The following is a 27071-nucleotide window of genomic DNA, read 5'->3' as shown; positions in this document are numbered from 1 at the left end:
ACTGCTACAGGCAGGGTCTCCACGTGGGCAAACAGAACACGGAGAAAGTCGGATTCATTTTCTTAAATGTCTTCCAGGCGACTAGCTTGCCCACAATAAAAATGGACTCTCCAAGTCCAAAACTCGTTTTTAAATCAAGCACAGCAACCATTTTTACTAAGGGAAAGGGAGAAAGACAGAGAGTCGCTCCGCACTCCTGTCACAGAAACGCCAGATGCTTTAAATTACCGAGGATCCAATCGGGATCAAGATTTCTCACCGGAACCGCAATACCTCACGGCCGGAAGAGGCTGTGCGTCAGCGCGTTGGGCGGAAGTGGCGGGAGGGCGGTGGTGGGTAGTTGGCGGGTGGTTGACTAGAGCCGGCCGCCATGTCCGCAGGGAGCGCGACACATCCTGCCGCTGGCGGGTAAGGGCTTCGCGGGCCCGGCGGGGGCAGCGAGCACGGGCCGGGGCAGGGAGGCCGGCGAGGCTGCGTGTTGGGGGGCACAGGCCCTCAAGTAGGACGTATCCGTACGCTGAGGCCGGGGTTCTGGAGAGAATGTTGAGCAGGCCTCGGGCTCCCGGAAAAAGGCCGGCCGCGGTGCGAGGGAGAAGGGAACTCAGAGTGTTTTAGAAGGGCGAGCCAAGGAGAAGGCAAACGCAAGAGGAATCCAAGCCGAGCTGAATCTTTGGGTGGAAGTGACTGGAAGAGAAATGTTTCGGCGGGGGATCGAAAGATGTGGGAATCTGGGGAATGTGCCAGAGTTTTAGATACGAAATTCGGTCATGTATATGGAACATGACAGGCGAAATGGGATAGAGTGTACGACGGGAACAACACAAAGGAAGGCTTTAGGCCCCAGTATTTTCCTTTTCCTACCTGTAGGCGCCGCAGCAAATGGGATCAGCCGGCTCCAGCGCCGCTTCTCTTCCTGCCGCCAGCGGCCCCAGGTGGAGAAGTCACCAGCAGCGGGGGAAGCCCCGGGGGCGCCTCCACCGCTGCTCCTTCAGGAGCCTTGGATGCCGCCGCCGCCGTGGCCGCCAAGATCAATGCTATGCTCATGGCCAAAGGGAAGCTGAAACCATCTCAGAATGCGGCGGAGAAGGTATTCCGAGCGCTAGACGCCCTGCTCTTTTGTAATTTTTACCCCTTCTTTTCACCTTTCAGTTGCGTAATCATTGGGGTTAATGAAGGTGAAAACAGAGTGAAGATTAGGTTTGGGAGTCTTTAGATGATCCCTTGTTAAATTGTTCTTAGAAGGAAATAGGCTTTGGTTTTTCTTGTTTGAGACAGGGACTCTATATACATAGACTAGGTTGGCCTGCTCGCAGAGATGCCCCTGGCCTCTGTCTGTCGCTCAAGTGTTGTGCTCCATCATCACATCCTGAGGTCAGGCAGTTTTCTTTTCTTTTTTTTTTTCTTTTTTTCGGAGCTGGGGACGGAACCCAGGGCCTTGCGCTTGCTAGGCAAGCGCTCTACCACTGAGCTAAATCCCCAACCCGAGGTCAGGCAGTTTTAATTGGTCTAGTTACCATGTTTTGTTTTTCAAGACAAGTCTCTGTAGTCTTGGCTGCCCTGGAACCGTGGTCTGGCTTCGAACTAATGGACAGAGACCCGTTCTGCCAAGTGCTGCTAGAGTAAAGGCATGCGCCACAAGTTCTTTGTGCTTACAAACTTAACTGTGGATTTTTTTTAATGGATATTTAAAGCAATATGTTTCTGATAACATGAAGTTCTGGTAAATCATGTCAATGTTTTAAAAACACTTATTTGTATATGTGTCTCGTGTCATAGGATTTGGGGCTTGGCTATGTGAGGGATCTAGGGATTGAACTGAGGTCATCGGGCATGGCAGTCAGCACCTTTATGCCCTGAGCATCTTGCTAACCCTCAGTTGAGTGTGTTAGTATGCCACGTATAAGTGTTTGTCAACAGGAAATGCCAGTGCTGTGGTGAATGTAGGAGGTCAGAGGATCAATAACGTTGGTATCAGTCTTTACCTTCCACTTTGCTTGAGTCTCTGTTTACGGCTGTGTTTATATTAGGCGAGGGATAATTCCTCTCAGCCTCCCACCTTGCTGTTAGGGGCATTGATAGGATAGATGCAAAATATCAGGTTTGGCTTGATTCATGTGTTTTGGGAATTAAAACTCACATACACGCTAGTGTGGTTATCACTCAAGAGCTAAAATAGTTTTTTAAAAGTCTCGTAGCTGGACAGTGGTGGGACATGCCTTTAATCCCAGCACTCAGGAGGCAGAGACAAGTGAATCTTTCCCTGTCTCTAAAAAGGGGAAAAAAGCAAGCAGCAAAAAAAGTTATCTCTAATTAAATTTAAACATGTATTTTAATGATTAAATACAATTATGAGTTAAAAATGGAGAACTAAGGTGTGTTTTTATCTCGGGTAAGTTGAGTGTATTATTTGGTTATTTTAGTCTATTCTCGGTGTAATTAAATCTTCAAACTGAAACCTTGCTTTGTTTATAAAGAAAAGAGTTGAGGTGCTGCAGAGATGGCTCAGGGCTAAGCACTGCCTGCTCTTCCGGAGGTCCTGAGTTCAATTCCCAGCAACAACATTGGAGGCTCACAACCATCTGTAATGGGATCCAATGCCTCTTCTGGTGTGTCTGAAGAGAAAAACAGTGTACTCATACTAAATAAGTATTTTTTTAAAAAAAGAAAGGAGTTACATGAATATGCTTCCTAGAGCTTGAATGAGGTATATGAGTTGTTGTGTGCCTTCTTTTTATAATTTACTCCATAAACAGTTAGCACATTGACCTGTGAAGCATAGTACCTCTGACCTTTTGTCGGTAGTTTCTATAATGTCATAAACATTTATTAGGTGGCTGGACGGACTTGGTAGAATGCTTGCTGCTCACACCCGAGGCATTTGGGTTTTGGTTATTTGGGCTTTTTGTTTGTTTTTGTTCTTTTGACTGAACTCTGACTGATAAATCATGTATGGCAAGTGCCTTTATTAACTGAGCTTGCTGGTTATGCCATTTAAGTGAGGTTTTATTTCTATTTTATACCATTTGTGAAGAATGTCCAGATAGAAACGTTTTTGTTAGTAGGCAAAGAAAAAAGAGAAAGTAGGTGGGACTTGAGATAGCTGTAAATGAGACAACTAAAATCATTATCAAAGCTTCTATTTTCATTTATCTCTTCTATTTTGTAGCTTCAGGCTCCTGGCAAAAGCCTAACTAGCAATAAAAGCAAAGATGATCTGGTGGTGGCAGAAGTAGAAATCAATGACGTACCTCTGACGTGTAGGAACTTGCTGACACGAGGACAGACGCAGGATGAGGTGTGTGGGAATTGGGGCACTTGGGTGAGGGTGGAAAGTGAGTTCAGAAAGGTACTTCTGAACACAAGGATTCCTGAGTGGGTTTGGATTTGCTGATTCATTCTCATTCTCTCTCTCTCTCTCTCTCTCTCTCTCTCTCTCTCTCTCTTTTCTTTTCTTTTAAGGACTTCAAACTCAGGCTAGAGAAACCATAGCATGAAAAGGAACTGTAGTCATTCAGGAAAAAGTTGAGGGTTTTATAAAGACAAATCATAAGACTTAAGACATGGGAAGATTATGTGTAAGGAAATAATAAAACACAGAAAGTGACCAAAAGAATTACAAACATGGGGTTGGGGATTTAGCTCAGCGGTAGAGCGCTTGCCTAGCGAGCGCAAGGCCCTGGGTTCGGTCCCCAGCTCCGAAAAAAAACAAAATAAAACAAAACAAAAACAAAGAATTACAAACATACCTCTCTGGGTTTGATACAATCAGAATTTCAGATAGAGAACAATTTATACTTGGTGAAATAAATGGGAGAAGTAGTCCTCTATTCGATTGAAATACCTTAATACTACATTATAGTTTTGTTTTGAATTTTATAGTTACTATATACTTGTAGTGCCTTAGTGCTTGTGTACCTTTTAATAGAATTTATCTTCTTTTAGATCAGTCGGCTTAGTGGGGCTGCTGTGTCAACTCGGGGACGGTTCATGACGACGGAGGAGAAGGCCAAAGTGGGACCTGGGTGTGTATCCTATGATTTGGGGACAGACAGGATGTCCGTGACTTGCTTGCTTTTCTTAGGTAACCTGTACTGAGAGTGTTTAGTGCTGTTCTATTCCACTTCATGTTTTTTTAAGGATAAAAACCACGAATGTGCATGATACGATTAATACTTAAACATTTGTGTGAACTGGGGAGAAATCTCAATCTCCAACGTGCTTGTAATGAAGAGGACCTGAGTTTGAACATCCAGTAGAAGGAGCCTGTGTCTATAATCTCAGGTTTGGAGAAGCTGAAAAAGTTCCCTAGGGTTTGCTGGCAGCCAGAATAGCTGAATTGGTAAACTTCAGGTTTCAGTGAGAGACCTAAGAATGGCCATTCTGGGGGTTGGGGATTTAGCTCAGTGGTAGAGCACTTGCCTAGCAAGTGCAAGGCCCTGGGTTCGGTCCCCAGCTCCAAAAAAAAAAAAAAAAAAGAATGGCCATTCTGGTCTAGAGATGGCTCAAGGGTTAAAGAGTACTTGCTGCTTTTGAAGAAAACCTGAGTTTAATGCCTAGTACTACATGGTGGTTCACAACTGTTTGTGGGCACTAGGTATGCATATGGTCTACAGACCCATGTGGATGCAAAAGGCCTATACACGTATTTTTTTTAAAAAGAACCTTGAGACGTGAGCACTGGCTTTCATTGTATCCTGTACACAGGAGCAGAATCACACACACAGCCACACCTGTTTCTCTTTCCCATAGAAATAGTCTCCCAAGTGTCAGGTATAGTAGTGAGCACCTTATGCTTGAGAGGCAGAAGCAGGTAAATCTCTCTATGAAGCCTTGTCTGTGTCGTGAGTTCCAGGACAATCAGTGCTATCTAGTGAGACCCACAAATGGGTTTGTACTGTGTTATAAAACCTATTCCCATCTCCCACTGGAAACTGAACCTAGTAACCTAGATACTAACTAACCACAGGCTCAACCACTGAGATAAATTCCCAAACCTTTCACATTTATTTCTTGGCCCTATAATAGTCACAGGCTATAGTTATCTAGTTAATCTCAGTTTTAAGTTTCCCTTCTATTAATTAGTATGTAAGATCTCTTTATACTGTCAGTTTTTGTTTTTTGTTTTTTTTTTTCCCCCCCGGAGCTGGGGACCGAACCCAGGGCCTTGTGCTTGCTAGGCAAGCGCTCTACTACTGAGCTAAATCCCCAACCCTATACTGTCAGTTTTAAGACAGGGTCTTTTGAAGCTCTGACTGTCCTTAAACTTGATATATAGCTGAGTGTGACTTTGAACTCCTGATCCTTTTCAGGATCCATTTCAAAAGTTCTGGAAAGAGAGGGAGAGGGGAAGGAGAGGGAGACTGTGTGTGTGTTAATTCATGCATATAAGGAGGCCACAAGTTAACATTGGGTGTTTTCTGTTATCTACCTTCTTTCTGAACCTCCACAGCACTATTTTAATTAGACTGTCTGGCCTGTGAGTCCCCAGGATCTATACCCCATCCAGGGCCTGGCTTTCATGGTATTTACATTTAGTTCCTTCTGTTTGTGTGACAGGCTTTTGTCACTCTGAGTCATATTATTAGCTCCCTACTCGCTCTTATATGTGTAGGTGTGTAAATCCCTGTACAGACATGTGAATGCCTGAGTGTCTGTCTTTTTTTTCTTTAAAGGTTTGTTTATTATATGTGTTGTTCCTCGAGCTGTTTCTTTGTTGTGTACAGCAGCTGAGAACCAGACTGAGGTTCTCTGAAAGAGCAGGAGTGGCTTGTAACTCCCCTCCCCCCAGCTACATGGTCTCATTACATAATTTTGGCTGTCCTGAAACTTAAGTGTATAGACCAGATTGGTCCCAAACTTGAGATCCTTCTGCCTTCCATCCCTGAGTGCTGACATTTAAGTGTGTGTGCCACCATGCCTGGTTCTAGTAGACATTTTTAGGGTAGGTTCTCTATGGGCCTCAGTCTCGTTAAGTAGGCCAAGTTGGCTGAGCAGTGAGCCCAGGGAATTCTCCTTTCTCTGCTTCCCCAACACTAGGATTACATACCTGACTTCTCTAAAATGGGTTTTAGAGAATCAAATTCAGGTATTTTACTAACTAATCTTATCTCCCTAGCTCTGGGATCAATCTTTCATATTTGTTTTTACAGAGATCGTCCATTGTATCTTCATGTTCAGGGACAGACACGGGAGTTAGTAGACAGTAAGTAATTTTTGGCTTGTGTGACTTCTTGCAAGCAAAGTACAAAACTGACAACATTATTTACTGTCTTTGATTAACTGCTGTTTATGAACTTTGTGGAGATGGGAGCTGCATTATTTGTGGAATCTAAAAATTGAGTTTATAAAATGGTACATTGGACATTAGTCAGCTCATTCTTTGGGATAGTTACTTTATTTATCGTGGTGCTAGATCTCAATCCTAGGGCCTCATGAGTGCAGTGTAACTACTCTGTTGACAGAGCTGTATTTCCAGCCCCCTTGTGTGGTATCTTACTGTCTGTAATTTTTCCCTAGGAGCTGTAAACCGAATCAAAGAAATAATCACCAATGGAGTAGTGAAGGCTGCCACAGGGACAAGTCCAACTTTCAATGGCGCAACAGTCACTGTTTATCACCAGCCAGCTCCCATCGCTCAGCTGCCGCCCGCTGTTAACCAGAAGCCTTCCTTCCAGTCAGGAGTAGGTTTTGGCAAGAGGTTGTTGGTGCTATAAAGATGACTTTGCACAGTAATACAGAGGAAGAAAAACAACTCTGAAGTTCCAACCTGAGAACCACCTGCTTTTTTATTTTTATTTATTTATACATATTTTCTTGAGGCAGGGTCATTGTTCAGTAGTTATGACTATTTGGGCTTTGGAGTTAAAAGTGTGTAAGCTGTAAGTAGTCTATAATATTATAGACCAATTGTATCTAAGTAAAAGTCTTCATGTTGATAGGATTTTAAAATGAAGGAGCAGCTAGATTAAAGGGCTGTGAAAACAGTCGTAATTTGCATTTGAAAACTGTTAACTGGAGGACTAAGAAGGCGGAGTCTGATGAAGCAAGACTTTGCTGATACACTCCTCCTAGACAAAGGGGTGGAGAGAGCAGCCCTTATTGGAGAAAACCACAGGGCTCACTGTACTACCCAACATTTCCAGTACTGCCTTTACTAGTTCTTATTGAAGAAAAGTGGGTATGCGTAATCAACACTGTATTCTGGGGTGTGTGTGTGTGTGTGTGTTGGGGGGGTGGTTATTCAAATAACTGCTGACTAGAATCATTATTTTGTAGGTAAGATAGAGGTATATGAAGAGTTTTAGGTTTTGTGGTACTGATTTGGTCAAGCAAAGCTTAGAATGCTAGACAGTACTCTTCCCAAAACTCCCTAAGTTCTTCTCGTGTACCTCAGAATAGCCTCAGTAACCTTGACTTTGGTTGTTCCTACCTCTACTTCATGAGTGCTAGAATGTGTGCTATTGTGCTTGTTTCTTTATACAGTGCAGGGGTCCAGCCCTTGCACTAGGGCCATGCTAATTTTCTCTGTATCGTTCCAGTTTTTTAGTGAATGTGCTGTCGGAGCGAGCACAGCTCCACAAGTGTTAAGTCTTCATTACAGTATAAGTTTCATTGCCATAGTCTTAGAGCAAGACCGGTATGTGGCGGCATGTCTTTAATCCCAGCCCTTGGGGACAGAGGCAAGTGGATCTCTCAGTTCTACTAAATGAGTTCCAGGACAGCCAGGAAAACAAAATATGGTCTTAGGGGCTCCTGGCTAGATGTCAACTCTCTGTAACAAAGGATGACCAGAAACTTCTGATGCCCCTCTTCCACCTTACATGTCAGGAATTAGCACCACATGCTACAATGTCCTATTTATGTGGTGCTAGGCAAGCACTCTACCAATTAAGCTATGTTCTTACACACCAGAAACTCCTCAAAAGCTGGACATGTGGCAGAGGCCTAATTCTGATTAGCATCTGTTGCTATGAGAGGCACCATGACCAAAAGCAACTGGAAGAAGATAAACCTTAGCTCTCAGTTTATAATCCATCATGGATGGATGACAAGATAGAACGTTAATCAGTATAGGACTGCTACTTACTGGCTTGTTCTCCCTAGCCTGCTTAGCTGCCTCTTTTTCCTGACTTCCTCCCCACCCCCTCTTGCCCCCCCTTTTTTTTCTTTTCTTTTTTTTTCCGGAGCTGAGAACCGAATCCAGGGCCTTGCACTTACTAGGCAAGCGCTCTACCACTGAGCTAAATCCCCAACCGATAGAGGCAATTCTTAAAACTGAAATTTTCTCTTCCCAGATAAGTGAAGTTAATATTAGCACTCACAAGTCTACCCTTGGCCAACTTGGTATAAAAGATTCCACTTTTAAACCTCCTTAGGAGGCTGGGTCTAGAGGGTTGAATTTATGGAGCCAACCTAGGCTTTGTAGTGGCTTTCAAAACAGCTGAGCTGTAGCAACACTGTCTCCAAGAGTAAATCTTGGAGATAATGATGGAAATTTTCAAGAATCCATGATGAAGTAGTCCTAAGTCTATAGAGGGTTACATTACTTTGTATAATAGTTTCTACAGGATTATTTCATTGTTGTTTTTCTCTTACTAATCAAACTGCTCTGTTTCCTTACAGATGCATTATGTTCAAGATAAGCTATTTGTGGGCCTAGAACATGCTGTGCCCACTTTTAATGTTAAGGAGAAAGTGGAAGGTCCAGGCTGCTCTTATTTGCAACACATTCAGATCGAAACTGGTGCCAAAGTCTTCCTACGAGGCAAAGGCTCCGGCTGCATTGAGCCAGCCTCAGGCCGAGAAGCTTTTGAACCCATGTATATTTATATCAGGTATGGATGAAACAGGATATACAAGTCCTTGTCAGTAATTACAGGCTGAAATAGTTCATTGAAAATAAAAAGGAAATTTGTTAATAATGAGAAATCTGATGTGGTTAAAGCCTGCATGCAGATGTCGGAACAGGAGAATCAGGATTCCAAAGTCTTTTGTAGCTTGTTTTTGCTCCTTTGTGGTTTTTCTTATTTCTTTTTTTTTTTTTTTTTTTTAACGATTTATTCATTTATTATATATAAGTACACTGTAGCTGTCTTCACATACATCAGAAGAGGGAATCGGATCTCTTTACAGATGGTTGTGAGCCACCATGTGGTTGCTGGGAATTGAACTCAGGATCTCTGGAAGAGTAGTCAGGTGCTCTTAACCGCTGAGCCATCTCTCCAGCCCTTATTTCTACTCTTATTTCCTCAGTTTCCCCTTAACAGTAGGTAAAAGAGATAGAAGGAGAGAGATAAGAGTTTTTCTAAATCTTTCTCTTTGTTTCTTTGACCATGTCTGCTAGCAAACTGTAACCAACTTCTCCCTAAAGAACCAACAAACACTCACCCTCGTCTATCAGGGCTCTGAAAAGTTCTCAGAATTCTATATATCACAATCGCAGCAATGTCTGCAAATGGCAAAACCATTGTAGGGGAATGCTAGGATGTTGAGGTGGGAATGGATGGGGAGTGGGAGCATCTTCATAGAAGCAGGGAGGAGTGGGGAATGGGAGAGGGGGGATAGGGGATAACATTTGAAATGTAAATACATAAAATACCCAATTAAAAATGTTTTGCTTACACATATTATACTGTGTGTGTACCTGGTGTAGGAAGAGGCCAGGAGAGGATACTGAAGTTACCTGTGACTAGAGTTAAGGATGGTTTTTAAGCTACCATATGGGTGTTGTGAATCTAATTTTCCTCTGTAAGAGCAGTAACTGCTCTTAATTGCTGAAACATTTCTCCAGTACTTCTATTGTCTCTTTATGTCAAAAGAACCATTATCCAGAGAATGGTACTATAAAATAGCAAAGACTTATGTTGCTGGGATCAGGTAGGGGAGTGGCAAATCCCTTTAATCCTACTAGCACACGGGGATACAGAGGCAGGTGGATCTTTGCGTTTGAGGCTAGCCTAATTTACACAGTTCTAGGACAGCCAGAGCTACATAGTGAAACCCTGTCTCAAACCACAAACAAAATAAGCTTATCTTTATATTCATTCCTATTTAATGACTTCAGTGTGCTAGATTTGAGCTTTAATGAATATTCCAAGGTAAGTGTGCCCACAAGCATAAACACAAGTCTCTAACTTCGTTCTTTGATTTTGTGGTTTATTCTTATTTATAGTCATCCCAAACCTGAAGGCCTGGCTGCTGCCAAGAAGCTCTGCGAGAATCTCTTACAAACAGTGAGTTTGTGTGTGGCTGGGGGTGGAAATCAGGGTCTAGGTGCACAGTTGTATATTCTAGCACTGACCTATAACCAGACTGGACTTTGGCATGGTCTTTAAAAGTAAATTAAGATTTAATTCTATTAAAGTTAGTGAGCTCTCTGCAACACAGAGAGTAGATCAATTTTACATATAGTGATGGTGACTGCTGGGTAATTTTATGTGAACTTGACACAACATAGGGTCATCAGAGAGAGCAAGCCTCAGAAAATGCCTCGATAAGATTGACCACAGGCAACCTGTAGTACATTTTTATTATTATTAATAAATTATGTATTTACATTCTGATGGAAGCTTTCCCTCCTTCCTCTCCTCCCTTCACCTCCATCCACCCTCCTGACTCCTCCCATGGATATCAACCAACCTTGGAGTATCAAGTTTCAGGAAGACTAGGGGCATCTACTATTAAGGCTGGACAGTGCAGCCCAGATAGGGGTAAGGGGTTCAAAGGCAGGTAAATATAGTTAGAGATTGCTCTCTCCAGCTCCAGCTCTAGGAGTCCCACATGAGAACCCAGCTGAACATGTGTTACACATGTGCAGCGGTCCTGGGTCCATCCCATGCACATGCTCTAGTTGGCAATTCAATCTCTGTGATGCCCTATGGGTTTAGGATATTTGATTCTGTAGGTTTTCTTGTGTCTCCTTGACTCCTGGCTTCTTCAAGTTCTTCCTCCCCCTCTTCACAAGAGATTCCCCAAGCTCCTCCTTAATGTTTGGCTATGGGTCTTGGAATGACTTTGTTCCAGATTGAGTGGTTTGGTTGTTTAGAATTGTGCTTCCTGCTAATGTATGGAATTTACATACAGTTTAGTAGTCCCTTTAACTCACTGAATCAGTGCATCAGAGGAAATATTTTAATTCTCCATTGCTTTAATTTAGTATATAATCGTATTCTAAACATGAAGTCACTTGGGACTGACCTTTATTAACTTTCTTTTACCCATTTTTCTAGGTTCATGCTGAGTATTCTAGATTTGTGAATCAAATAAATACTGCTGTACCATTACCAGGTGTGTATGGCTTTAAGTGTCAAGATATTTTGGTACCGATGTTTATGTAAGTGTGATCCTTGAGGCTAGACTAGTTGTGCCAGGGCACTGGTGGTGGTCCTTTCAACTTAGAGTAATTTAGAAAGCCATTCTTGCCTCAGTGTTTATCTTCCTAGGTGTTGTTTAATAATCAGGTAAAATGTTTCATTCTGCTGCAGCTGATTAAACGCTTTTTTTCTTCCCCCTCAGGCTATACACAACCCTCTGCTATAAGTAGTATCCCTCCTCAACCACCATATTATCCATCCAATGGCTATCAGTCTGGTTACCCTGTTGTTCCCCCTCCTCAGCAGCCAGTTCAGCCTCCGTATGGAGTACCAAGCATAGTGCCACCAGCTGTTTCATTGGCACCTGGAGTCTTGCCAGCATTACCTACTGGAGTCCCACCTGTGCCAACACAGTATCCGATAACACAAGTGCAACCTCCAGCTAGCACTGGACAGGTAGGATGCCAGGATATGTAATACGCTATTGTTGAACTTAGGGAAAAAACTGAGAAAAGGGTACTTTCTAGAAATTAGTCCTATTCTGTTTTTTGTCCTGTTGTCTTCTGTGTCCCTACGCCAACTCACTGAGGACTTTGGGATAATATCTTCTCCCATTTCAGCAGTTTTGGTTTTTTTTTTTAAGCTTCATATGCCCCCAATTAGTTGTATCCCATGAGGTCATTGGCAGACTTTGTATAAAACACTCAGTGACGAATGTTCTAGACTGTGAGGGCTCTACAGCCTCTGTCATAGTACTCTTGTTGCTGTACAAAAGCTGTAGAAAACACTAATGAATGTGATTGCATTCTTTAATTATGATATATAAGTGGCAGGTCAGTGTTAGTTCCTGCTCTACAGCACACACCTCTTAGTGCTTGGAACCGAACAGGTCTTTTTATCTTTTTAATGTGTATTTATTTTCATATATTTGTATGTAAGTGTGTGTATATATGTATGTATGTGTGTGTGTGTATGTCATATGCATGCACCACGTGTATGTGTATTTATGCTGTAGCAGCTAGAAGAGGGGTCAGATACCCAAAATCTGGAGTTAAAGTGAATGTAAGATTCTAGCTGTTTCTGGAAACTAAACCTGGGGTCACTGCAAAGTACTAAGGCTCTTAACCACTGAGCCATCTCTCCAGCCCATATTTGTTTTTTATGGTGTGGATTGTTGTGTGCATGTGTGCCACTGCGCATGTGAGGAGGTCACAGGGCACTGTGTAAGAGTGGAAGTGGGTTCTTTGTTCAATTCTGTAAGCTCCAGATTACGTTCCAGAGCTGAACTTAGGTTATCAGACTCCGTGACAGAAGTGTTCTTACATAATCCATTCTGGCCTTAAATGTCTGAAATTCCTGTCTTCACCTCCCATTTTGGTTCGCTCTGAGCTCTCTAGTCTCATCTTAGCAATAAACATTTAAGTGACTGGGAAAAGCTCAGCCACTCAAGTATCTACCATACAAGTATGAAGAAGTATGAAGATTTGAGTTTGAAGCCATGTAAAAAGATCTGAATGAAGGACTGGGCATGGTGGGCAGAGGCCAGCAAAGGCTACATAGTGAAACTCTGTCTCAAAAATATATAAAAACAAAAATTTAAAAAGAAATCTAGGTGTGGTAGCATGTGTTTATGATATTAATGGTGGAAGGCATAGACAGGTTGATTGTGTGGCCCTCTGGACAGCTTAGCTTGATTGGAGAGTTTCAGGTCAGCAAGAAACTGCATATCAATATAAAAAACAAACAAAAAAATAACCAAAAAACTCACCACCAACCAAGTAAAACCAGCCTGAGGCGTAAGAGGTGGCTCAGAGGTTAAAGTGCTTTCAGTTTTTGCAGAGGACCTGATGTTGGTTCCCTATTAGGCTTTCACAGTCACCTGCAATCCCAGTTCCATGGGATTTTCTATCTCTTCCTACCTGTGGATGGGGCTTGAGGGTAGGATTTTCTGTGTGTGTACAGGTGTCTGGATGCTGTAGGAGCTGTGACTATCCTAGAATTTGTTCTGTAGAGCAGATTGGTCTTAAACTCACTGAGATCCACTTGCTTTCTACCTCTGAATTAAAGGAGTATGCCACCTCCAACAGCTGTGTAGTGCAGTCTGCAGAAAGCTGAGTTGTTAAACAAGCAGCTTTCCTCTTCAATGGGAGGGATATGCATGTTGCCTGTTTTCTACCCAGAAGGCTGTGAGTGGATACCTAATGTTGTTCTATGGAGCCAGCCTTTCCTTGAATCCCCCCAGTCCTGAGCAATGCTCCTGAGTCAGTGGAACCATCTTTATCTTATTACAATTCCTCCATCCCTAGGCTCTTACCATGAACAGTTTCTCTGTCAATGGAAGCCAAAGATTTATTGCAATAGTTGTCATCTGAAAACTTTTTCTCAAAGTTTGATTGTGTTTAAATATGTAACTTGTTGTAAACTGTTAAAGATAGCTAAGGCATTTAAGGTAAGAGACCTTATAATGATCAAATCTTTTACAGTGCTCAGAACTATGCTTACAGTCAGGCAAAGTACAAATGTTTTACTTTTTAACTTTTATAAGCAGGAGTTTTATTACAGAGCAAGTAACTAAATTAGGGATGGTTACTAGATGGTCCTCAAAAATTCTCAGAAGTAGTGTTTCATATGACATTTTTTAGTTCTTTTTTTTTTTTTTTTTTTTTTTCCGGAGCTGGGGACCGAACCCGAACCCAGGGCCTTGCGCTTCCTAGGCAAGTGCTCTACCACTGAAGTAGTGGTTCATATGACATTTTTAACAGTTTAATGACTGATCCAAGCTAACTAGCTTTATCAGTTGAACATAAGCCTTAATAAAATAAGGAATTTTATCTTTATTACTAAAACTTCATTTTTAAATTTATATTCTTAGGCAACATAAAATTCTTTAATAAAAATGTAAATACACATAGATGAATTTTTTTTTTTTTCAGAGCTGGGGACTGAACCCAGGGCCTTGCGCTTGCTAGGCAAGCGCCCTACCACTGAGCTAAATCCCCAACCCCGAATTTTTTTTAAAAAGGAGTAAATTATAATCTAATAGTAATATTATAATCTAATAGTAATCTCAAATTCCTTTGGAGGCCAAAGGGAGTTAGCATTCATTAGAAATTTTATTATTTAAAAGTTTTCTCTTAAAGTCACTTTTTGTTACAGGCTAAAATCTTATACCAAACCATCCACCTATTAAAGCCTTCCAACAAATTCTTCCTCAATGAAAGTGTTAGGCTTTGACATTGTTTACATTTTTATTTCATTTACAGTATCATCTAGATATATATTTTAATGCTTACATAGAAAGCTCAATCGTTTTCTCCTTAAGGATGTATGATTATTTCTCAGGTACTTCTAAATAATCTGTAACCTAGTAAAAGGATCTTTTTGAGCTCAAAATTAAAATTGTCCTTAATTTTAAAAACCTCAAGTTTGGGGGAGGGGGAATTCAGGAAAGAGTTTCTCTGTGTAATCCAGGCTAATCCTTTAACTCTGTAGAACAGGCTGACCTTGAACTTGGAGATCCCTGTGCCTCTACCTCCCAAGCACTGAGATTAAATGCATGTACCACCATTGCCCAGTAAAAATCCCAGAACTTACTGTAATAAAACTAGAAGTTTAAATCTTTAAAAATAAATGACCATTGTTAATGTTTTGTATATTTTTAACTTTTGTGCTTACCCTTCCTCTGATAATCAATGGTCTTCAGGAAATCCTCTCTGTTATGGCCACTGTGCTATACGATATAAAGGTATAATTTTTTTCCAAGCTTCTAATGCATAGTTAGTAATGAATCGATATCAACTTGACATGAAATTATGGCTGTCTGTGTCCAGGATTTTTTCTGCTATCAGGTATATGGAAATCTGTATTAAGATTTACTGAAGCCATACACAATGCCTTTCCATATCTAGCCAACTGCAGAGCACAGCCAAAGGTGTGGCATGGGGCCCCAGGGGCTCCAGTAAAAGTATCAGTATGTCATACAGAGAATTGTAGTTTTCCTTTCTATGACTCATTACAGCTAAAAATGATAATGGTCCAACTTGTACTAGCAAATGATTTAATAAGTTTACAGCTGGGTGGTGGTGTCACACACCTTTAATCCCAGTACTTGGGGAAGGTGGTGGCAGGCAGATCTCTTGAGTTTGAACCCAGCCTGGTCTACACAGCAAGTTCCAGGTCAGACAAGGCTACACAGAAGAACCTGTCTTCGAAAAAAAAGTTTTTATAAAGTATTAAGTCATGTTACTAAAATCTCTTACAGTGTACATGGTAAAGCTATTATTGAACACCATAAATACTTAATTGAAAAATTTTTAAAATTAAAAAGGAAGCATATGTGGCTGCACACACATCTATCCCCACATACTACGCTGTATTTAGTTATTCTGTAGGGGAAAAAGTGCATGCGTACACAGATATGCCCTAGAGAAGCCAGGAGAGTTAGACATGCTGGAGACGTATAACTTGTCTTCTAGATATCTGGGAAAGAGAGTAGTTTACAATCTGGGATCCTTTGTATCTGTCAGGCCTGACCTACATCCTTCAGAGTATTATGTTTGAGTATCCCAGAGTTTTCTCTCTGAATCATTGCTTCTCAGTCCCTAAAACCCATCATTATGAGACCTGTCAATTATACTTTACCCTAGCCTAAGTGACTTCTGTGTTATCTCAGGGCCAAGCCAATCCTGACTCTCATAGGCATTGTGGTTACCATAGTCCTCCTCCCTAGACCTTTATCATGTTTCCAAGTCAACAGTATCCATTTTTTTTTTCCTTTTTCTTTTTTTCGGAGCTGGAGACTGAACCCAGGGCCTTGCGTTTGCTAGGCAAGCGCTCTACAACTGAGCTAAATCCCCAACCCCAAACAGTATCCATTTTTAATGGAAGAAGCCATGTGTACTTTGCAAAGAGTTTCTATGGAAACATGTCTTAAACTTCATTGTACATGTGGGACTGAATTAATTATCTTCAGGAAACTTTCCCCCAAATTGTGCTGTGATTTATATAGCTAAAAGAAACCACCATGGGCAAATGCCAAGTTTGGCCCAGAACCTGCTGGGTTGGGCTAGACCTACTAAGAAAGAGCTGCTGAGTTTCAGTCTTACCTACATTGTGTCACTGCTGTCTGTGACATCCTCACAGTCCCCAGGTTGCACTTTAAAAGATAATGCCTTTTCTCCTGCCCAAAGCATTTTTCCCTAAAGGAGACATATGTTAGATGAGGTCTTGGGACTAATCAATGGAAAGGGCCTGCCTGATGAATGAAATCTCAAGATGATTCCCACTTTAATGCATCTGACCAGGGCAGTATCTCAGAGTCCTCCAGACAACTGAAAAGTCCTGAAATAGACAGCAACAACAACAACAACACCTCATCAGGAAGAAATGCCTGCAGAGTATGCCTTTTAGAGGCTGACCCCAAAATGATGATCACTAACTTTATTGCATGTTAACTCTCAGCTTGCAGTGCAGAATCCCAGTGCTGTTTGTCAGGGGGTGTCAGAACACCATCTAAGATTGGAGTCTGAGGAGACGTCACAGAATCGTTTGTGGATTATGCTTTCTTGCCCCTTTCCAGCATAGGGATAGGAATGCGCTTACCTCAGATCATTCTTACAGCCAGCTGTTACTATTTGTTCCATGTGTGGCTTGTCCTTGGGATTGTACACTTATGTGACTTATCCTCAGAGTGTAAACTGCCTACTACTTTGTATAGAGTTGATATTGCATGAGAATCACCTCATTTTTAGGGTCTATAGACTCTTCCGGGTCCCACTGCCTTTAGCATGGTAAACAAGTAGGGACCTGAAGTCAGCTATGAGATGAGAGGGTCGGACCCTCACAAGGAGGTGAGAATAATGGGACAGAAGCCACAGAACCCTTTTCTTTGTATTGAACGTATGCATTGTATTTTAAAGAATATGGAAGAGCACAGTATTTAAATCACAGCTATTCAATTGTTTACAAGTTGTTTGTGATTATAAGCCCTGGATTCCAGAAGAAACTTTGTATGAAGTATGGGACAAAAATCTAAAGGAATGTTGAAAAGGCATATAAACTAGGAGAAAAGTTCCCCATTCAGTTGGGTCACTTGAGCATTAATTCAGACTGTTATCAAAATGTTTAAGAAAGGTAAGGACAATATTAATCAAGAGGGAGGAGATGGCTAATTCCTTGAACGAGTATAAACTGAATGATCAAACCTTAGAATTGTAAAAGAAAAAAATGACATCTTCCCTGTTTAGGCAAAATTGAAAATAATAGCAGCCTGCTTTGATAGTTATTCCCATGACAACTTCATGCACACCCTCACTCCCCAAGGAGGCTTTCTTTGTATAGCCCTCTACTCTAGGTTGTATAGCCCTCTAGTCTAGGTTGGCCTCCAACTCAGGAATACTTATGTATCTGTTTTCCGGTGTTCTGTGGTTAAAGGTGTGTGCCACCACAACCAGGTCCCTCAGCCTCCTTATTAGAGCCTCCTTAGATAAGTATCCTTCATTGCCTGAAATGACCCTGAAGCATGGAGTGAGGAATTTGATAATCTAATCTTAAATATATCCAACTCCTGGTAAGGATTCAGGGGAGCATGTGAAAGCTAAGTTTATAAGTTTACAATCTAGACAAGCTAGGGTATGAAGTTTGTTTCCCAGTTCTTCCCTTGCCTCGTAAGCTGCACTTGGTATTTCCTATACACTAGCCAGTCTATTTAAAACTCCAGAAGGAGGGTTGGGGATTTAGCTCAGTGGTAGAGCGCTTGCCTAGCAAACGCAAGGCCCTGGGTTCGGTCCCCAGCTCCGAAAAAAAGAAAAGAAAAAAAAAAAAAAAAACTCCAGAAGGAAAGTCAGCCTTGGATAGTCTCCACATACTATCTCGAGAGGCAAGAACAATTGTGTGGATTTAACCATTGCTGTATTATATTACCCCTATTAACAACCAGTGTTTAAGAGTATCATAGAACTCTATGGATTTTCAAATTTCATTCGCAGGTACTACTGAATTTATGATTCCAAAGATTATCTAACTTTCCTCCCATTCAGATACTTATATTATTGATGGTTCATCTAAGTGTATAGGAGAGATAGTCATCAGTCTATCAATGCTTTTCCCTCAGCCTAACAGGTGGAACTAACTGCTTTGATTCATAAGCTCTTAAATATTTCAGATTTTGCTTATGTTGTAGGATTATTTCTAGCAATAGGCTCATACTCCTGGACACGCTAACCTTTTTGGTTTTATTGGAGAAAGAAACAAACAAGCTGATAACATTTACCTCTGCCCTATTATTAACTTCTCCGGAAGAAAATGGGGAACAAGTGTGCATCTGTTATTGCGGATGGTTCCACTGAAACATTGTAGATTCCCCTTTGCCTCCTCTGGCCTTGGCTGTCAAAGAGGAGGCAGAGGTGGGGGAAGCAGTGAAAGTTACTAGAGAGATAGCAGATCTAGCTAAAGGGCAAAAGGAGATATCAACCTTATCAGAAGTCATCTGGGAACAAAGTTTTAAGGCCCAAGTGTGCCAAGGGAGAAATTATTCTATGAAACACACACAGAGCCCTGGGTCACCAGAGAATCTTCTTTCTGGCAGTGCTAGTTACCTTGATCTGTACGTCTGTGGAGAGTGTCTCTGAACATGTCTTTAGATCTAATGTTTCTCATCTTCTTTCTTCAACTTGTAATTGGACAGATTCAGTTCCTATTATGTTCACTAATAATTTCGTATTTATGACTGGACCTTGGGACAGTATTAGAATCATTAAGTCTTCTAAAGAAGGGACAGTGTTGGGGTTAGGGATTTAGCTCAGCGGTAGAGCACTTGCCTAGCAAGCACAAGGCCCTCGGTTCGGTCCCAAGCACCGAAAAAAAGAAAAAAGAAAAAAAAAAAGAAGGGACGGTGTTTAATTTTTATATGGGATTTGAATCACTTCCCACTTGAATAGGACATCATAACATTTATATTCCTATTAAAGGCATATATAGACTTAAGTTTTAGAAGATACCAGACTACTAATCATATGGGTCTCTTTTTCAAGCTATTGTATTATATTGATTTTTATGATCAGTATAAACATAGTTTGGTGGCATAGATTTACTTACATCTCAAAACCACTATGCATATCCCATTATTAAAAAATAAAAAAGGGGGAGATGTGGGGATATGATCCAAGAATGGAGTATCTAAGATTTCTGAGTGCTTGTGAGAACACTCCAAGAAAACAAGACAAGAGTCTTGTGACCTCAGATTCTTCAAAAACATGGGCTTGTTCTTGGATTATGCTTTCAAGCCCTTCCCAGGTGTAGTGGATACATAGGAGTGAATTTATATTATTTAGATTATTTATTAAATTTAGGTTACTTATTAAAACTGGCTATTGTTACTTGTTTATATACGTCTTTAGAAAACATTCTTACCATGTAAGACTTCTCTGTCACATGTGGCTTGCTCATGTGATTGAACACTTTAATCATGTGACTCCTCTTAACTCTCTAAGTATAAATTGTCAGATGCTTTGAATAAAGTTGGTTATTGCATTAGACTTTAGTCCACCTCATTTATTGACTTCATTCTCCCAGGTCCCACAGTCTCCATAGCCATTAACAAAGAATGGAGGGGGATAAAAGCACACCTGAAATAAGAAACATTATAATGTTGTTTTGCCATGCTAAGGATTGTCTTTTTCCTTTTGGATCAGTTATCTGGATAAAAGATGGTATATATGAATATTTAATCACTTGAATGGAGGGTATTTTGTGAGACTAATCAGTCTAGACACAATATGGATTTTAGCATAATTAAGGCTTCTTAAAAGTTCTAATAATGGAAACAATAGTTGTATATAGATGTAAAAGGGAATACCTGATGGTATTGTTTACTAAAGTTGATATCATTGTACCTAGAATAATGATGTTACCAGTGGTTTAGAAAAATAAGCTCTGGGGTTGGGGATTTAGCTCTGTGGTAGAGCACTTGCCTAGCACGTGCAAGGCCCTGGGTTCAGTCCCCAGCTCTGAAAAAAAAAAAAAAAAAAAAAAAAAAAAGAAAAATAAGCTCTGGCTGGGAGGTGGTGGCACATTCCTTTATCCCAGCTCTTTGGAGGCAGAGCTAGCCAGCCTAGTATACAGAGTGAGTTCTAGGATAGCCAGGGCTACCCAGAGAAACTCTGTCTTGAAAAAGCAAAGCAGGGGGCTGGAGAGATGGCTCAGTGGTTAAGAGCACTGACTGCTCTTCCCGAGGTCCTGAGTTCAAATCCCAGCAACCACATGGTTGCTCACAACCATCTGCAATGATGTCCTCATCTGGTCTGTCTGAAGAAAGCAACAGTGTACTCACATACATAGAATAAATAAATCTTTAAAAATAAAAGAAAGAAAAAAGAAAAAACAAAGCAAAAGAACCTTTGGTTTTATGTGACACGTGGCAGTCAACAAAATCAATCTCTTGAACCATCTGTTCGTGGTCTCAAAGAGAAAAATGTGTGTGGCATAGGAGTCACTCAGAAGCACTATGCACAAATAACAGTAGATAAATTCACCTGCTCTTTAGACCATTAGAGGTAGAGATCATGCTACCCCTGTGCTAAGATTGAAGGTTTGGACCTCCACTGCCTGGCTTTTTCATTCTTATCTCACACAGATGGTTCCTGCCAGCTATGATGCTTGCAGGTACCCTTCAACCCAGCCACCTTTCATTCTTTCTTGATAAGGCTAACTTATCTCATTAAATCTCAGGAGATAGGCCAAATTGCTGTTTCATTTCGTGTGTTATTGATGAAGAAACGAAGATACTGAAAAGATCTTTAGGGAATATGATTTAAGACAAAATCTTTAACTCCTGTGTGTAACAGTCTTAGAGTCCAATTTTATCAGGTATAGACAAAGGATGTATAAGTACCATCAATAAAATAAATAACAAAATAGAATTTTAGGGAAAATTTGGCTTTCTAGCCCATCTGTGTGTTATCTACAAACCTCAGTTGCAAGGAAAAGACGAAATTGGAAAATGATAATGGATTAATGGTGGGTTCTTCTGTGTGAGCCTCTTCTAGTGGACCCATGCCAGAATAAACTGTAGCCTTAAACCATTGCCTAGCTATATACCTGTGGGCTATGAGCACTGATGGTTGTGCAGTTTATACAAAAAAAAAAAAAAAAAAAAAAGGTCGTTAGTGGCTAGTGAGATAACCCAGCGATTAAAGAGTTTTTGCAGTTATATGAGGACCTTAGTTTGGATGACAGACTTCAATTATCTTCAGTCAGAAAAAGTGTAAAATTTCAGCACATACCTATAAACCCAGTTCCCCAGGAGGCAGAGACAGAGGGATCCTTTGACTTCTAGTTAGACCAGAAAATCATTTGCAGGTTTAAGGAGATAACCTGCTTCAAAGGAATAGTTGGAAAATGAGAGACATCCAATGCCCTCTCTGGCCTCCAAGTGTGTGCTCAGGTGCATGCACTACATGTGTGCATATATGCCACACATGCAAATTTTTAAAAGGCTTAAAATTAAATTTTTATTAATCTCTCATTAATATTATTTTACATTTTTGATAGTGTCTTTATATGACCTTGGATAGCCTGGAACTTGCTATGTAGATCAGTCCTTGAATTCACAAATATCTGCTTGCTCTGCCTCCTAAGTCTAGAAATTAAAGTCCATGTACTATCAAGCACAGCTATTTTTACTTTTTTAACTCTTGAGATTATTTTGTGGGTGTGAATGTTTTGCATGTATGTATATGTGTTGTGTGGGTGCCTGAAAATGTCAGAACAGGTTGTTGGATCACCTCACTTCTGAGCTACCATGTGGGTGCTAGGAACTAAAGCAAGGTTCTCAACAACAGCAACAGCTGCCCTTAACTGCCCAGCCGCCTCTCTCAAGCCCTGGGCTGTTTTTTTTTTTTTTTTTTTTTTTTTTTTTTTCAGAGCTGGGGACCGAACAGGGCCTTGCGCTTGCTAGGCAAGCGCTCTACCACTGAGCTAAATCCCCAACCCCTTTTCATTCTGAAGAAGGATCCAAAATTGCTTAGCTTTGAGTTATGTATAGCTCTTTGTATTTGAAATGCAAAATGACAGAGTGGATAAAGCTGTGTGGTTACTTGCTGTACAGAGACTCTTTATTTATATATATATTTAAAGGGGGAGCAATGATTGCCTCTTAAAGCATGTGAAGATTAGGCATATATATGTCTGTTAGTTTTTTTGAGGCATGCTGCTCTTGCTTTGGAACTCACTGGTCAGTGAGTATTGTTCTCCCAGTGCTCCTTATGCCAGGTGCAGCCTGGGAATCAGAGCGGGGCGGGCCGGCTGGAGGGAGGGGGGAGGAATGTCGGGTCAGTCCTGACACATCCTCACTGTTGAGGTTTGTCCTCAACATTACTTAGTCATCCAGCGTCTCATACGTTATTCCTCCTTGGTTTCTTTGGTCCTAGAGCCCAATAAGTGCTCCTTTTATTCCTGCTGCTCCTGTCAAAACTGCCTTGCCTGCTGGCCCTCAGCCCCAGCCCCAGCCCCAACTCCCAGCTCAGCCACAATCACAGAAGAGGCGATTCACAGAGGAGCTTCCTGATGAACGGGAATCTGGACTGCTTGGATACCAGGTTAAATGAACACCCACTTGTCCTTTCTTACCTTTTTTTGCCCTTCTGTGTTCTCCCTTAAAATAAGAATTTGCATCCATATCAACTGTCTTATGAGATAGGAGTCTTCCTACTGGAATCCAGTTAGGTTAGGATTTTATTCTCGAGGAGTTAATTTAAAACCTGAGTGAGTTTCCTTTGTCAGTTTTTTGTTTTTGAGTTCATTGTGATAAAACAATTTACAGGGAAGTCCCCCATGACCAACACTCAGGAATTGTATTAAGTTTTACACTTTTTCTTACAGAAGATAATTGAAAGCCACTTCCCAAAAGGTGTCAATCTTCAATTTCATAAATTTTATTTAACCTGGGGCTTTCAATTTTCTCTTCTCTTTAGCCCCCTTAAAAAAGAGGGGGACAATTTTTCTCAGCTCCACCCTGCTCTGCCACCCCAGGAAACCCTTGTGAACATGGAGTGATGACATCATGAACATATAGTAAAGGTGATCTGGAGGAGGCGCAGTTCAGTGCAGAGCACGTGCAATGCACACAGGACCCTGGCTAGTTTAATCCCAGGTCCAGAGAATAATTTTGCTGCTATTTCATGAGAAGAGGCTCTTTTGTGTTTATCATGGTCTTCAGACATCTTCAGAACTAAGCATTTTGCAGTTAATGTCACTAGGTTTCTAGGCACCATTTGGATTTAGAGCAGTTGGTTAAACAATGAGATACACCATCCCTTTTAAATTCTACAGAAACAATCCCTTCTTGACTTCAGTTATTCTCCCAAATCCCAATTTGTAATGCCTTTTAATTGATGGCAGTTTGTCAGAAAGATGAGGCACTTGACAGTTACATTAAGGAGCTAAAGTCAATGCAGCAGTTGTAGATTTGCTAATGCTACTGTATTTTTCTGCTCATAGCATGGACCCATTCATATGACTAATTTAGGTACAGGCTTCTCCAGTCAGAATGAGATAGAAGGCGCAGGATCGAAGCCGGCAAGTTCCTCAGGCAAAGAGCGAGAGAGGGACAGGTAAGTTATTGTAATAGAGCAGTTCAATGAAAACTGAATAATATGATGTCAACCCCTTTCTTTGTCTCAGGTAGTTATATTCTGAGTGTTGGGCATTTTCCTAAGTTATGCAGTCACAAAAGTGCTAATACAATCAAACCATTTTTACTAGTTCAGAAGGATAGAGTCTGGTGTGGTAGATGCCCTTTCAGGAGATAAAGGTAGGAAGATAAGAGTTCAAGACCATCAAGTTTGAGTCCGTCTTGGCTACAGGAGACACTGACTCAAAAAAATAAAATAGGTGGGTGCTGGAGAGTTGGCTCATGGGTTAAGATTGACTCAATCAGAGGATACAGGTTCAGTTCCCAGCACCATCATGTAAATTCAAAACCATTGGTAGCTCCAACCCCAGGGAATCTACCACTCTTCTGGTCTCCATGGGAACTTAGCATGGGTGCACATATGTGTAGGCAACATGCTCAGACACATAAAAATAAAGTAAAAGTTACAAAGAAAAAGCACCCATACCATGGGTAGAAATATTTGAATCAGTGTGTAGTTTAGGATGTAATAGATGAATTCTCCTTTCATATTCATTGACATATGACATCAGCCTTCATAAAGGGGTATTGAGGAGGCAGGCATATAGCTCAGTGGAAGAGCTTTTAACTGTCTAGGAGGGAACCAAATTTTTTTTTTTTTTTTTTTTTTTTTTCCTCTCAGAGCTGGGGACCGAACCCAGGGCCTTGCACTTTCTAGGCAAGCGCTCTACCACTGAGCTAAATCCCAACCCCCAAATTCTTTTAATAGGCAACTGTTTTTGGCATGGTCTCCTTATTTAGACAGGCTTGATGATTAAAGAGTGAGGGCAAAGGCAAATGGTTAAGGTATCAGCAGTCTCTTGTTATTCATATCAGCAACTGTTCCTATTGTTATTAACTGGGTAATTTAAAATGCTGGATTTCTCTGAAAAGAAATGTCATGCTTTTGACAGGCAGTTGATGCCTCCACCAGCCTTTCCAGTGACTGGAATAAAAACTGAGTCTGATGAAAGGAATGGGTCTGGGGCCTTAACCGGAAGCCATGGTGAGTACAGTGGAGCTGGGGTTGGGAGGACAAGTAGGGTGGCTGTTAGTCTTCTAACCTGGTGGTCGGTCCAGAAGATTGGAACCAATCTCCGTCATCTACTGACTGATAACAATACTTTTTTTAATTTATAAGGATAGTATATGCCTTTCTATTTTTAGTCCTTCTGTGTTGGTAATAGAGTTGTCTGCTTTATATTTTATGCATACCACTTGTATTAAATTCGTAGGAAATACTAATGATTGGGAAGTAATTTCAAAATTCTATTGTTCATTTTGTCTAATTGGCGGTCATCTGATGTAGATTTAGGGAAAGTTAATTTCCCTATGTGTTGGGAGCTGAGCTCAACACCCAGCAGCATCCCGGAACTCTGCATCCTGTGCATGGGATCATTGTATTCCTTGCCTCTAGTTGATAAAAGTGAACAGAAGAAAAAAATAGTTTTTCTTTTCTTCTTTTCTTTTAGCTCTTTAAGAGGTGAAATGTTAGTCTTCAGAGACTCACTTGCTAACTTTCCTTTTTTCTTTTCTTTTTTTTTCTTTTTTCTTTCTCTGTTTTCTTACATGGTTCTGGTGGATTGTCATTTGCTGGTGCTGGCTGTTTTTCGTGTGATCATCAACGTTATGGGGTGACCATTGACCCTGTGGCTACAAAATGGTGTCCAACTAACCACTTACAATTAACATCTTTTTTTTAATTAACGAATTTATGGTATTTTTTTTTCTTGGTGGGGATTGGGGTTGGGCTTGTTCTCTCTTCTAGATTATCCAGCCAAGAAGATGAAAACAGCAGAGAAGGGATTTGGCTTAGTAGCTTACGCTGCAGACTCCTCTGATGAAGAGGAAGAACATGGAGGTCATAAAAATGCAAGTAGCTTTCCACAGGGCTGGAGTTTGGGCTATCAGTACCCTTCGTCACAGCCACGAGCTAAGCAGCAGATGCCGTTCTGGATGGCCCCATAGGAAATAGTGGACAGAGCTCTGGCACTCGGTGACTCTTCTTAGCAATAATGCATGCACTTGATTAAACAAGACTCTGGGACCTGTTCTGGGGGCCATCTTGGACCTTCGAAGACATTAGGGATGCAGTGTCCCCTGTCATAAAGGGATGCCATTCTTTTTAAAACCCTATTTCTGCAGTGGCATAACATCTGTTAAAATTCACTTAGAATCACAAATTTGCATCAAGCTTTTTAAAAGTTGATGAAATGTGCTTGTCCAGTGAAATATCAGGACAGAGTCATTGCTACATATGTTTGACCTGGTCTAGCCTTTTCCAAATGAATAGCCTCAACTCTGTTGTAAAGAAAGTTTTATTTGTATTTTACTACTATTGGGTCAATTTTGATAACTGGTTATAAACAAAGCCTTACTATTTATTAGTGGGAAATGGTTTAAAGACCCTTCCTTCCATACTTACATGTAATTCTAAGAGCTCCTCATCCCTCTTTCCATTTGGATTCTTTGTTTGGAAAATGCTGTTTTACTAATTTAGAATGGTCAACTACAACTGGATCCTCAATAGGAAAATGGAGTTATTTTTGCATTGTTTCAATACCAGGATGACCCAAAGCTGGCACCCTTAGGCACACTTGTTTCAGATAGCCATTGCTGTTGGCACTGCCCTTCCAACCTCCCTGTTTTCACGTTTCAAAGAAAACGTGATGGAAAGCTGGTCAGAGCTCATCACACAAATGAAATACTCATTTGTCTCAGAACTGGTCGAAGCGAGAAGAGAGATGTGATGCTACCAATAGGACGGTGACTCTGACTGGAATTGCAACTTGTCCTTTTTTTCTTGGCATTGTGACTTTTGCCAAAAGAACTTTTTTGTATCAAATATTGATGTGTGGAAGTGAAGGAATCGGTGGCTGAGCCAGGAGTGTCTGAGATACTGACTGTCATTTTTGCACATTTTTGAATACTTTGCAGGTTGGCTTTGTACAAACTCTGGTTTCCTGTATGTTGTAAATAATTAGACCATAATTTCATTATAAATAAATGTATAAAGATTCTGCTTGTCATTTTTCTTTTTCTTCCCTGGCCCATTCATACACTAATATCAATAAACTCTTTTTAATTATTTA

At 40.9% G+C, this 27071-nt stretch overlaps 1 protein-coding gene and 2 non-coding genes across 4 annotated transcripts; 2 read left to right on the top strand and 1 right to left on the bottom strand.

Annotated features, from left to right (window-relative positions):
• The first annotated feature begins 319 nt into the window (after positions 1-319).
• Positions 320-27071, top strand: Khdc4 (KH domain containing 4, pre-mRNA splicing factor). 2 transcript variants are annotated; one of them, XR_004387355.1, is made up of 14 exons: positions 320-408; positions 868-1087; positions 3167-3295; positions 3943-4022; positions 6150-6202; positions 6517-6680; positions 8623-8834; positions 10172-10232; positions 11229-11286; positions 11515-11768; positions 22739-22906; positions 23836-23920; positions 24894-24985; positions 25748-27071. XR_004387355.1 is itself a non-coding variant. In XM_032898050.1 (14 exons), exons 1-14 carry the CDS (start codon positions 371-373, stop codon positions 25945-25947), a joined length of 1842 nt encoding a protein of 613 aa, XP_032753941.1. In that variant the 5' UTR covers positions 320-370; the 3' UTR covers positions 25948-27071. The 2 variants fall into 2 exon arrangements, 1 of the variants encoding a protein (XP_032753941.1); XM_032898050.1 differs by having other exon boundaries at positions 23808-23920.
• Positions 7011-7138, top strand: LOC116897513. Its single transcript, XR_004387532.1, has one exon.
• LOC116897454 lies at positions 7461-7570 on the bottom strand. Its single transcript, XR_004387485.1, has one exon. It is a non-coding gene; the product is annotated as a U6 spliceosomal RNA (small nuclear RNA).

This window comes from Rattus rattus, chromosome 3 (genome assembly GCF_011064425.1).
Source record: "Rattus rattus isolate New Zealand chromosome 3, Rrattus_CSIRO_v1, whole genome shotgun sequence".
NCBI lineage: Eukaryota > Metazoa > Chordata > Mammalia > Rodentia > Muridae > Rattus > Rattus rattus.
Note: the sequence above shows the minus strand (reverse complement) of the source record. Positions and strands in the feature narration are given on the sequence as shown.

What these genes read in the sequence shown, in the direction of transcription:
- Khdc4 (XM_032898050.1), top strand. Translation starts at nt 371, where the DNA reads ATGTCCGCAGGGAGCGCGACACATCCTGCCGCTGGCGG. An exon ending in ACACATCCTGCCGCTGGCGG is followed by an intron (nt 409 to 867) that starts GTAAGGGCTTCG and finishes TCCTACCTGTAG; the next exon opens with GCGCCGCAGCAAATGGGATC. An exon ending in GAGGACAGACGCAGGATGAG is followed by an intron (nt 3,296 to 3,942) that starts GTGTGTGGGAAT and finishes ATCTTCTTTTAG; the next exon opens with ATCAGTCGGCTTAGTGGGGC.